The sequence below is a fragment of the Cebus imitator genome, unplaced genomic scaffold (genome assembly GCF_001604975.1).
Source record: "Cebus imitator isolate Cc_AM_T3 unplaced genomic scaffold, Cebus_imitator-1.0 Scaffold69, whole genome shotgun sequence".
In the NCBI taxonomy this organism is placed as follows: Eukaryota; Metazoa; Chordata; class Mammalia; order Primates; family Cebidae; genus Cebus; species Cebus imitator.
The window spans coordinates 1,077,888-1,091,211 of NW_016107384.1; the positions used below are offsets into that span (position 1 = coordinate 1,077,888).

General features: G+C 45.9%; 1 protein-coding gene across 1 annotated transcript; it reads right to left on the reverse strand.

The window, feature by feature from the left end:
• Nucleotides 1–329: 329 nt before the first annotated feature.
• Nucleotides 330–4,248, reverse strand: MARCKS (myristoylated alanine rich protein kinase C substrate). Its single transcript, XM_017530803.2, has 2 exons — nucleotides 3,683–4,248; nucleotides 330–1,834 (listed from the first exon to the last, which is right to left on the reverse strand). The coding sequence occupies exons 1-2, from the start codon at nucleotides 3,782–3,784 to the stop codon at nucleotides 941–943; spliced, it is 996 nt and encodes a 331-aa protein (XP_017386292.1). The 5' UTR covers nucleotides 3,785–4,248; the 3' UTR covers nucleotides 330–940.
• Between the last annotated feature and the right edge of the window lie 9,076 nt (nucleotides 4,249–13,324).

Here is a 13,324-nt window from a genome sequence, read left to right on the forward strand (position 1 = left end):
ACCATTCCACTTATCACAGCTTTGTTGAGTTTAAAATTTGTGTTTAAAAGGTCCAAGATGACTGCAGTTTTACAAAAATGGGCAGGGTGGAAAGTTGCAAACTTCATGTGCTTCTGGATATCAAGATTTGTTTTTATACAATAGTCACAGTTAAAAACACCCTGCTGGTAATACATAATTACACTTTATTAAGGTCATAAACCAGCAATAAACAATAAAGCCTATACAACTTGTAGTTCTACGTAATCACTGACTGGTACAGCTAACATGAGATAAGTGAAAAGTTCCTATGGTTTAAATGAACTCCTAAGACTATGATCTTTTTTTTTAAATCTGGGTATTGGTGTTTTTTTTTTTTTTTCTTTTTCCTTCTTAGTCAAGACTTGTAGTGTTGTAAACCTGCCTCACAAAATACATGGTAATAACTTTTCTTTAAAAAAAAAAAAAAAAGACAGCCTTTACACCATTTCTAGTGGCACATTATTTTGGCAATGTTATGCACCACTCCGATTTCCCCATTGTGACCCCTATCACTTCATTTGATATCCCTTTTTGACCCACCCATCTCCTTCATATATGGGCATGTCCATAAATTGACAAAGAAAGTTTACATTTTTGAAGAAAGATGCAAAGTATGCAAAAACATTAATACTGATGCAAAAAAATAAAAAATAAAAGAGAAACAAGGCAGAGGAAGAAGGTGTTTAAGCTCTCCTCGACCTGTTGGAATGGTGGTTAACAGAATGATTTGAGATGGGATCTGTGGGGAGGGGAGAAAAAAACCAAAATTTGGTGCTTAAAAAAAAGTAAAACAAAAAAAGACATCTTTAAAATCAATCCCTGGTTGTAGACAAGTTCTCCAAAACCAGTACCTGGCACCACTCCAACAAACAAACGGGGGGAGAAAAGTTCTTCGATTATCTCACAAAAGCTTGCTCTTTTACTCTGCCGCCTCCGCTGGGGGAGCTTCTGGACTGCATTCGGGCTGGGCCTCCTGTGAGGGGGCTGCGCAGGCTGACGAGGCGGCGGCGCCCGCGGGTTCCTCCGCGGGGGCGGCCTCCTGCTCCGGGGGCGCGCCGGGCCCGGCGGCGGAGGGGGCCTCACAGGCGGCGGCGCTGGCCCCGGCCTCCTCGGCCTTCTTCTCCTCCGCCTTGCTGGGCTCCTCCGCGGCCTTGGTCTCCTCGCTGGCGGGCGGCTTCTCTGGCGCGACGGCGGCCTCTTCGGGCTTGGCTTCCTGCGGGTCGCCACCCGCCGCCCCCTCCTCGCCCGCGGCCGCCTCCTCGCCCGGCGCCGCTGCCTGCTCCCCGGAGGCTGCGCCCGCCTCGGCGGCGGCCGCTGTGGCGCCCCCGGCGGCCTCGTCCTTGACGCCTTCGGCAGCGGGCGCCTCCGCCTCACCGCCTTCTCCAGCCTCCTTCTTGTTTTTCTTGAAGGAGAAGCCGCTCAGCTTGAAAGACTTCTTGAAGGAAAAGCGCTTCTTTTTTTTTTTCGGGGTCTCGTTGCTGGGCGAGGGCGTGGCCCCGTCCTCGGCCTTGGGCGAAGACGTCGAGGAGGCGGCCGACGCGGCCTCCCCCTCCGCGGCCGAGGGCGAGCCCGGCTCGGCAGCCTCGCCCTCCGCGGGGGCCTCCTTCTCTACCGGGCTGGCCCCGGCCTCAGGGGCAGCGGCAGCCGGCTCATCTTTCTCCGCCGCGGCAGGCGACGCCGCCCCGCTCCCCGCGGCCGCGGGCTCCTCCTTGTCGGCGGCCGGGGCGCTGCCGTTGGCCTGCAGCTCCTCCTTGGCGCCCGACTCGGCGGCCGCGGGCGAAGCGTCGCCGTTTACCTTCACGTGGCCATTCTCCTAAGGGGCAGAGAAAGCGGGAGCGTCACTGAAGCGGCGGGGGCTGCCGCCATTCCCGCCCTCAGCCCTGGACCGGGAGTGCCCGCTTGCCCCTAAGGCCCCTGTGGCCACCGAGACCCCACCCCTGCTGTTACGGGGAGGTGCGGGTGGAGGCCCCGACGAGAGCCCCACGAACGAGGAAATGGGCACCGCTGTCCGGAGACCCCGAAAAGCACGACTGTAGCCCCCAAATACGGCAGTGGCCCCAGTCATTCAGCAAGTGCGCCCTAAAGACGAAGTCTGAAACGAACCAAGCAAAGGCTAACCTGCCAGCCCTCGCCTTATGGGGGGTTCAGTGGAAAAAAGGTGCCAAAGAATACTGGGCACAGCAAACACTCTTTGGAAGAAGGTACAGAGCCAGAGCTAGTGTTCCGCGCTTACGTTACACATCCCTCTTTTGCCCTAAATACATAAAGGCCTCTTCAAAATACCAGGAATTCCCAGGGGGACCACAGCACTCGAGCCAGAGAGCCAGAAGCGCCCGAGCTGGGCGCTCCGAAGCCCTGCGCCCGCCCGCGGCCTTGGGACCGGCAGGGGGCGCTGTGCCTCCACCGCGCCGCTCTGAGTGCAGGTGGGCGGGGAGGGGCGGAGTCGCCGGGCCACCCCGCCCTGCCTGGCCAGGCCCTGCCCGCGGGCCGAGGCGCCCCCGAGCCCGGATCGCTCAGCCCAACAGCCCGCAAACAAAGCTCAGGTGGCTTCCTGGCCTCCCGGTCGGTCTGAAACCGACCAGCCAGGGGGAAACCCATTATTTCTGAGGTCTCGCTTCTACTTCCACGCCCACCTTCGCCTGTGATTCTGCGAAGCCTGGGCTCGCCTCGGCGGCTCATTTTGCATTTTTAACGGGTTTAAAGCCTTGGCAGACCTCGCTTTCCCCAGTAGTTTAGAGCAGACGAAGCGACACGATCTCTTCTCTAGGAAAAGAGGCGTGGTGGGTGCCCAGTGTTTGCGAAGCAGCCACCCATGGCCAACCTCTCGCGTCCACCCAACCGTGGCGATCTGCCTGGGTCTGGGCAGCACCGGGCGGCCCCCCGCGGGTGGTCGAGGCGCCACGCACACGAGCAATCCCGACCGAAATGCACGAACCGCCTCTTTTTGACCATCTGGAAAGGCTCTTAAAGGACCCACCGAGTGTTCCCACCCTACAGATACCATTTAAAAATAAAATGGGTGTGTAATTCCACAGACAGCTACATATAAAGATTCAGGACAGTGGGAAAGCCCCATCGAAAGGTACCGAAGCCCTCTGTCCAGGCCCAGCCAGTCACCTTTCCAAGAACTCAGGGCACGCCGCCGCGACATACAATAAGACAGCTCTTCCCTCCTCGCCTTTCTCCACCACCATCCCCGTTGCGTCCCCCTCCCCGGACTCCCCCCCACACACACACACAATCACACCACCAGTTCAGAAATCTCAAAGACGACCCAGCCTCGACAACAAACACGAGAGCTACTCAAACACCATTGTGCCCCCAAACACAAATGCAACCTGGCTGGGGTGGTGGGGAGGGCACCTAGCTAGTCACGTTCTGCCAATCTCCAAACCACGCCATTTTAGACGATTTATCACTCCTTTCCTCCAGTCTACTCAAGAATTCTCCAGGATTCTAAGGAACCACTCCTTTAGTGTGGGGGGAGACCCCTGCTATGAAAAATCCCAAATTTAGGCTATCCATTTCTATTCAACTTTCACACTAGAATCGGCTACACTCCTGTCCACGAATGCGCCTTGAGAGCCACCAGGAGGGAAGGAGAAGCATAGAGACTAGAGAAAGACACCAAAGAAATGACACAACCACAGGTAGAATTTACCTGCCCGTTCGCTTTGGAAGGCGACGAGGCCACAGCCGCCTCCCCGGGCCTCTCCGCGGCGGCTTCTCCCTTCGCTGCGGTCTTGGAGAACTGGGCACCCATGCTGGCTTCTTCAACAAAGAAACTCAACAGATCCAAGAGGGGAAACAAAGAGCCTTGGGTTGGTGTAACGACGGGGCGAGCAGCAGCACCAGCAGCAGCGGCGGCAACAGCGGCAACGGCACACACACCGGAGGGAGGGGGGTGGGGGTGGTGGAGAGGACAGAACAGACCGATTAAATACACTCCGGTTAAAAAAATTTTAGTCGAAGAGATCAAAAAGCAGCAGCACAGGAGGGAGGGAAAAGGGTGGAAAAGTCGAGCACAAAAACAGGAGCCCAAGTGTAGTTCGAAAAAAAAAAGAAGTAATAAAAAAATCCCAGATTTGTAGCCGCACTGTAGACAAGAGGAAAATGGAGAAATCTCCCTGGTTGCTAATAAGATGCGGGGTCCAACGCCCAAGTGCACAGATGAATGGGCTCGCGGGCGCTGACGCGGCCCCCGCGCCCGTCGGCCAATCCGCGCGCCGCACACAAAGCAGGGGGCGGGGCCTGCGCGCCCGGCGAACAATGGAGCCGCGCTTTGCAAACGGTTTGAAAATCAGCCTCAGAACGAGAATTAATGTCCTCTAAATAAATAAATCAATTAAAAAATACATGCCACTCGCCTCCCTCTGCTTGAAAATTATAATGCATTTCTTGATTGGCTTGCTTTGTTTGGAATTAATTAACGCGGGAGGGGGGTAGTTGTGCAAAGGGGCGGAGAAAACGTTAACTTGACTCGCATTGACTCTCGTCGGTCTGTATCTGTGTGTCTCTCTCCACTCGTTCCCCTCCCCCATCTTTGTTGATTGTTTATGTGTATGTGTGTGTATGCGAGTGTTAAAGACAATGGTTGCGATTTGTGTGTTTGTAGCATGTTTGCTTTCTTTCTTTTTTCATATTGGTTTCACAGATAATGCGCAGGGTTTGTTTTTTCAACTGCTGCAATGGTTAAATCGTCCCAAATTGAAAGGTATTTAAATCACGAAGATCGAATTTCATCAAGCGAGATTGCAACTTAGAATTAGGTCTGTAGGCCAGATGTGGAAAATGCAAAAGCGGCAAACAGCGAAGCCACACTCCCTTCCCTCTCCCACACTGGCATGAAATAAAATATTTTGAGATTGGCCTTGGGCGCTCACCAAATTCCCCCTTCTCTGGCTATTCCCAATTAGTGATTTTTTTCCTCCACAATTCAAAGTGAGAGCCATTTACAGAAGATCGAAACTTCGCTTTTTATCACTGTTCGAAATGACATAATTTTCCTCTATGGTGAAATGAGACACAGCCTCGAGTAGACGAATCCATATTTACAGTTGGGATGTTATTCGCGTCAATATGGATCGTTTTCAGCCTACTGCCAGAATCGGATGGACCCTTTTTGAACGTGTGAGTGTGTGAGTGCGCACGCAGGCGAATGTACTCCTGGAAGGAAGGGAGGCAGCAACGATGACATTCTAAACCGGATTACAGTTCTAAGGAGAAATGTTCTTCATGTTGAGATATAGCAAGATCCCTGAGCGCTCCAAGTCTAACTTGGGTTAGAGGAAAAGCTTCTATAATGGTACACAGGATACCTCCATCTGTCACTGCACTCCTTGCCACCGAAGTACCAGACGCTATTTGTGCGTGAGAGACAAGGCACTGACTTAAAGTATGGGAGGTGAAGGGGACCAAGGAAGCAGCTTAATAAGCATTCCACTAACACCCACATTTTTCTTCCCAAAGTTTTCACTCGTGGCAAAATCAGACCACCTTCTCTCTTTTACATTTGGTGAGCCTGCAAGGAATAATCTTTCGCTTATGAAGGTGAGAAGCAGTCGAGGGAATGGTTCATTTCTCCTTGTGCTGGCTCTGAATTCTCAAACAGTTTTATTTTCTGCTCATTGCAGGGAAATAGGTCACATTCTGAGTGACAAAGACGGTTGGTTCAAGCCAGTAACTCTTTGTTCAAGCGTTGCTTTGAAAATCACCAAGCCGAACATCGTTACGTGAAGCTTCGTCTTCTCACTGTCCAGTTCCTTGAGATGCATTATTCGACCACGGTCGTATTCCCCAGAGCTGATGTAAAGACGTTTCCGTAGAAGTGCATCTTGCCAACAAACGTGTTATTACCCTTAAGGGAGCCCGCTGGCCTGGCCCACGACCCCAGCCGCCAGGATGGATGCGAATCCCTTGTATTAGCAGTTCCAACTTGAAAAGCCAACTGGGCTGATCCGATACCACCATTCAGGCGATTCCCAAAAGCTCTTAATTTCCCCCCACCCCCAACGTAAATCATACCCCTTCCTCTGCATCCCCCTTCTATTTTAAATTGGGGTGACTGCTAGCTCGCTTTCGGGTTTTCTCCCGGACGCGTCCTTAGCCCTCCATTTGGGGGCTGCTTTTATTGCTCCTTTGTTACCAGGCTGCCGTGTAGCTTCCCCCCTTTTCTTTCTCGTACGCCTATTTGCCTGGTATCGGCTGGTCTCCCTGGCAACGGCCGGGGAAGATTCGGAGCCTGGGGCCGGGGGAGGGGGAAGAGGCGGAGCCGGCGCTGGGGGTGGCGGTGAGGGAGACGGGGGCTGTGAGTGGCGGAGGGGAGAGGGGCCGAGTGAGAGACTGGGAGACAGACTGCGAAGCAGATGGCCGCGCGAGGGGGCGGGGTGCGGGCGGGGCGGGGGGACAGCCCCAGCGTCAGGGGCTCTAGGGAGCCAATCAATTCCCGCAGCAGCTCCTGGGCAAAAGAAAAAAAAAAAAAGAAAAAAGAAAAAAGTGTAAACACATAGATTTCCTCCCCCAAAGCGGTCTCGGCCTCTAGTTTACGGTAGAAAAGATGACTTCTTTTTGATACGCAAGCGCATTTCTAGGGTAGCTGGAAAGCCGACGGTCCCCAGCAAGTGGTAGGCAGGGGCTCCTTTGAGGGCGCTGCGGGCGGCGGCTGAGGGCTGGGCCATCCTTTCCCCAACCTCCCCCATCGACTAGCGTCGTCCCAGCAAGGGATTTCTTCAGCTTATGGGGAAGGGGGTGCAGGTGGAGGATGGGTGAGGAAGAAAGGGCTGGGAAACGGGAAACGGTTGTTCTTCTTGCAAAACTACGTAATGACAGGGAAAGAAGGCCAAGAACGTGGAATTGCTAGAGAAGCAGCACAGTGCAAGTGTGGCTCCTCAGGAGTTTGGTGTGCTCACACGCAGAGTTAAAGGTTTCAAATAAAGCGCCAAAAGTGTTTCTATAAATATGACTAAAGAACCCAAGAGGCCACCAACTCCCCAGGAAGAAACGGCCATTTATTCTTTATGTGTACTTCCCTTTCACCCTGCCCTAACATATTTGCAAGATAATAATCTGTGTATACGTTTCTTTAGAAAAAAAGGGCAATTTATTTAAGAGACCTGTTATTTTTCTGCAAAATGTTAGCGTTGGAAAGAATTTTAGAGTTCATTCCACAAAATCTTGAGGGCCCAATGTGCCAAACCCAATAATCTAGACCTTGTTTTCATATCATGGAACAAGACAAACTCAGTCTCTGACCTCGGGAGGATCCATTTTAAAGATCACCTAGTGAAGTTGAACTGGAGCACCTGGCTTCCCCCTCTCAATAGATGAAGAAGTAGGCACAGGAGAGTTGCCAAATTTCTCAGATGGTAGAGCCAGGAATAGAGCTCAGTCCCCTTGATGATTATGAGACCTGGCTTTTTCCACCACTGCCGGTGCTGCCATCTTCCCTTGATGGCACTCAGGAGGTCAGTCATTCATTCCTAAAGTATTTATTAAGATCCTCCTAAGCGCGAGGAGGAAGGCTTTAGACATCAGCTCACACCAGGGACAAATATGGACATGGTCTTTCCTCTCACAGAGCTTACATTTGTATTATTATTTCTTAAAACTTCTTAACATGTGAAGAAAGAAAGCAAAAGCAAGATTAACTGTGTGCTTAAAAAACAATACAGAAGATGACGGCCACTTTGTAGATTCCAAATTAAATATGCCTTTATCATCTGGAAGCATTCATGCATTCATAACATATGCAATCCCACTGTGCTGGCAGTGTTCTGCTCCATCCTTCATCTTAGATTTTATGCTACCTGAAATTTAATTCCCCAGAAATTGATTAGCTTGCAGTGTGGTGGGGAGCAAAACAGACACAGCCCCTCAATTCACTGGGCAAGTATTTATTGAACTTCTATCATGTAGAAGGCATTTGGGATATATCACTGAACAAAACAGACAAGAAATCTTTATAAAGCATACATTCTTGGGTAGGGAGAAGAGCACAAGTTAAAAAACATAAGTCAGCAAATTATATGACATGTTAGAAGTCTATAAGTTTTGTGGGAGGGGCAGAGTGGTGGGGAAAACCAAAGTAAGATAAGGGAGATGGGAGTTCAGGGGAGAGTTGAGTTTAATTCCATACAGGCCGGGCAAGGCCTCACTGAAAAGATAAACTTTGAGCAGATTTGAAGAGATAAGGGAATTAATAATGCAAAAGGCCCACTGAAATGCTTCTAGCCTAATGAGAGAGGGAAGAAGCCAGCATTTAACAAGAAGATCACAAATTAAAATACAACTTTAAATAGCCATGGTCACATGTAACTCTGAAAGAAAATAGGGAGTACATGTGACAATTTAAAGTTCCATTTTGTGCCATAAGATAGTATAATTTGGTTAAGAGGGTTAAAGAGACCTTTTGAGATAAGTGACATTTAAGTGGAAACCTAAAAGATGAGTAGGCATTAGCCAGGTAAAGAGGTGAAGAGCTGTGTTCAGATGTGTTCAGATGGAAGAACTAGCAAAGCCCAAGAGGAGGAAGAGTTCAGCATGGATTTGGGAGGAAGGTAGAGAGATCAGTTAGAACATATTTTCAGGGTCCTATAAAACGTCCTAGTAGAAGAGTGAAGTTCACAGATATGAGTCTGGAGTTCGAACTATGGTTTTGAATGTAAATATAGATTTGTGATCATTCCACATGAAAATATTTTCAGAAGCCAAGTCAAAGGAAAATGCAAAAGATAAGAGATTACAGAATGATGCCCTGAGTAATTTCTGCTGAAAAGGAGCCAAGATGGCAAAGAAGACAGCGAAGAAACTCTCAAAGAGTAGACAGAAAGCCAGGAGAGTGTGATGTCAGGAAAATCAACAAACACAGTGTTTCAAGCAGGAGTGGTGAGTTTTGTCAAATGCTGTTGAGTGGTCAAATGAAATACTGAAGAGTTTCCATTGCATGTTGCAGAACAGAAACTACTGGTTACAGGCTACAGAGCAGTTTTTGTAGTATGTTGAGAGTGAAAGCTGCATTTAGTGTGTTGAGGACAAAATGGAAGATGACGGCATAGGACCTAACCTCTTTATGAAGCTGGACTCGGTAAAGGGTTAGGGAGACAAGGCAGTAGCTAGAGAGGGCTAGTACAGGTTGAGCATCCCTGATGAGAAAATCTGAAATCCAAAATGTACCAAAATCTGAAACTTTTTGAGTGCCAATATGACACTATAAGTGGAAAATTCCACACCTGTCCTCGTGTGAGGGGTCACGGCAAAAGCACACATGTTTGACACCCAGTTTACTCAGTGTCTCCAAAAAGAAAAACATCTTCCCAGCCCCTGCCTGCTGCAATATATGTTTTCTTTGCACATTCAGATTCCTCCATGCAAGCACACCACAAAGTGTAATAAAATAGTTTAATGTACACAAATTTTGTTTCATGCACAAAATTATTAAAAATATTGTACAAAATTATATTCAGGCTATGTGCATAAGGTATATTTGAAATATAAATAAATTTAGTGTTTAGACTTGGGTTTCCATCCCCAAGATATCTCATTATGTATATGAAAACATTCCAAGATTCAAAAAAATCTGAAACCTGAAACAACACTTCTGGTCCCAAGCATTTCAGATAAGGAATGCTCAACCTAGCTAATGTTTTTTGGCTTGTGTTATGCTGTCCTGGATGGAAGGCATCAGAGCATGTTTGACCGATCTGGAAACTAATACAGTAGAAATGAAAATGAAGATAAAAGAGGAAAAGAAGTAAAGAGGGGAAAATGATTTTGAGAAGGCATGAAGGGATGGGGATATAGGGTACATAGGTTTTAAAAGATATTCCGCTTTTTAAAAAAATTCTGTAATAAGAGGTTGGCTATAGTTTTGCCGGTGGGAAGATGAGAAAGATTCCCTCTAACGGTTTCTATTCAGCTAAGAGGAAAGAAGAAAAGGGAGATTTGAAGTTTGATTACCTTATAGAAGTTGTGGAATAATAACTAGGAGGTATAGGATTGAGACTTTGGGGCATGGTAAGACTTTAGAGCAGTAATAAGGGCCCATTTGAGGTTGATAAATCTCAAGGATGCTTAATCAATATATCAAATAATCTTGCTCATATACATTTTTACCTGAATACTAGTATCTATTATAATCCTCTTTAAGATTACCAGCCATTCACTCTCTCAGCCTATGCCCAATTGTATTATATCTATACAGTCAATATTCACACAAAAATAAATTATAGATTGAAACAGCAGTGCTATTACAAGCACAATGTCAGTTAATCCTATATGATTTCATGCAGATATGTATAAAGAGAAGGAGGAGGAAGGGAAGAGAACCTACTGTGTACCAGACACCATACTGTGTGAGTCTGCGAGGCTTGTGTTTCACCCTTACAAAAGAATCTGAACTTGTAACATTTTCCCATTTTACAGATTTGGAAATTGATGTTCAGCAAGGTATGGAAAATAAAGTTCAATAGTGTGTTAGTCATTGTTCATTGAAGGCTATCTGGCTTCTAGGAGTCTAATAAGCACTCAAATGGTTGTAATAAGCACAGAACTTATATGTAGTTGGAGCTTTTTTTTAATTAACAGGGTCTCACTATGTTGCCCAGACTGGTTTCAAACTCCTGGGATCTGCCCATCTTAGCTTCCCAAAATGCTTGGATTACAGGCATGAGCCCCTGTGCCCAGTCTGTAGTAGGATCTTTATTAGTTTTAAAAATTAATACTAAAACTGCAACCTTCTTTACTTTTAGACTTTGCTTTAGTATTCTTTATTAACTATCCAGTAGTACTCAAATAGAAAGATTCTTTCATAATTAGGAAACATCAGTTTCACTGTTTATCTGTCTGAAGAATCAAGTACTAACACATCTACAACAGGAGTGAAGTTTCTGGCATGTTAGATCTCCACATGGTGGGAATAAGTGATCACTACAAAACCACTGTAAACAAGAATATATTTTTTGGCCACTGCTCTTCAGGCACACCAAATGAATTAACAAGATACAAGATTTTTTTTTTTTTTTTTTTTTTTTTTGAGACAAGGTCTCACTCTGCTGTCCAGGCTGATCTAACTCCTGGGCTTAAACAGTCCTCCCACCCTCACCCCAGCCTCCCCAGTAGCTGGAACTACAGGCACATACCACCACGCCCGGCTAATTTTTATATTTTTTGTAGAAACAGGATCTCCCTATGTTGCCCAGACTGGTTTTGAACTCCTGGGCTCAAGCAATCCTTCTACCTCAGCTTCCCAAAGTGCTGGGATAACAGGTGTGAGCCATTATGCCTGGCCAAATTTTTTTAATATTTGAAAGGATCAAAGAGTAGAACATAGTATTAGAGTCAAGTAAATAAAAAGCAGGAAAAGTTTTAAAGAAAAAGTTTTCTCTAGAAATTTTGAATCAAAGCTTACACCATAGTAGCATTTCTCAAAATTTGCAATGTTTATCCTTCAGGGACAGGCTGAAAACTTTCTCTTTCAGCTTTTGGAAGAACAGAATGAAGGTGGGGGATTGGGGAGGGCACAGGCATAATTCCCTTTCCAACCTTGTTCTCAGAGATAAGAGGCAAGTAAATAAAGAAAAGCAATCAAAGTTTTCATTAAAAAGATCAGGCAATCAGGCTCCTGGTCGTACAGAGTTACCTAGTCACTTTTCTCATTGTTCTTAACTGGCGGACCAGAAGTGTGGGTAAAACATTCACATAGAAAAAAGCTGAGTCTTCAGCATGATAAGTAAAGGAGCCATACAAAGGGTAAATTTTCACTGCTTTTTTAGTCATAAATACTTTCTGATATTAAAAAGGAGATTAAAACAGTGGGTGAAATGAGCTATTCGAACTAATCTATGGTTTTAGAAATGAAAGCATAAAATCAAACTTACCTTTATTCCAAATGATAATGCAGTTGTTAAAAAATATGTATTAATTCTTAGAAATAACTTGTTGCAATCTATAAATATAAAGTTTTTATAAAGCTACTGCTAAACTAGAACTTGAGTAAGTCCCCCTCCAATTTGCTGGACTTTTCAGTGCCTTCAACACTGTATTAGGTTTTGTGATGAGATGACTAGGAAGGACACAGACATTTATTTGCTCAGCGGATATTTATTAAGTACTTACTTTATACCAGGCAGTGATGTACCATGATTTGCCTCCATTATGTCTTTGAATCCTACAGTAATCTTATAGAATAGAAATCATTATTCCCATTTTCTTTGTAAATCAGATCCCTGAGGCATAACATAACATGCTCAAGTTATGCTGCTCTTAAGTGGTCCGGACTGGGTTCTCAATCCAGCTCTTGATGATTCCAAAGCTGTGACACTATTTCCTTGACTACACCATGCTGCCTTAGATAAAGCCAAGAATTTTATGGGATGTTTCCAGTTTTTGTGAAGGTTACAAAAATGTGCAAGATACACTAAAAATTGTTCAAAATATATTAAATATTAAACTTTATTTATGTGTTGTAAGAGAAGATTTAGGGCCACATCTGCATCTACAAAATGGGAATTAGCATTCAGAGAAATACACACACACACACACACACACACACACACACACACAATCTTACAGGTCAGATTCTTGAATCTGGAAACATCCTTAGTAACTTTATCCACAATATCGTCATCACAAAATATATTTTTGCATAACCAAATGAAAACATAAATGGTTAAGCTTTGCCAAAATCTTACCTCTACCTTTCCTGGGGCAAAACTGTGAGTGTTGCTTAGAGCAGAGTGAAGCTTTTTGGAATGTAGGTAAAATAAGGCATAGAGAAAGGGAGGGGATGTTACAGTTGGGAAGACAATCCAGATGTGAGATGCGGCTGAGAGGTGAGATCAGAGATAATAAGGTAGAGCCCTTCACAGTGTCACTGTGAGAAAACTGTAAAGATTCCTGGTATGGAGGGGATTCACGGCAGATAATATAGGGGGTGATGAAAATGTGACATTCTTCCATTAAGGTTACGGTTGGAATTTGATTTACATTTTGATTGTAAGTGTAAATACTTGACAGTTTAAAAATTTTAATCACTATTGCATAATATTATTTTATTTAATACCCACAGTAAATTCAGAGATCATTTAGATGAGTTCCCTGGTATAAGGGTGTTAAATAATTTGCTTAAAATCCCAACTATAGCTACCTAGACCAGCCAGTATCTTGTGAGCTGCTGAGACAGATGGGGACTTTGTCACTGCCCTATCCTGCTGTCTGCAGAAAGTAAGTAGAGGACTTCATATTTAAGCCCAGGCTAGTTTGATTTGAAACTCCATGTTCTTCTTTTTTCTTTTTATTATTAGAGACA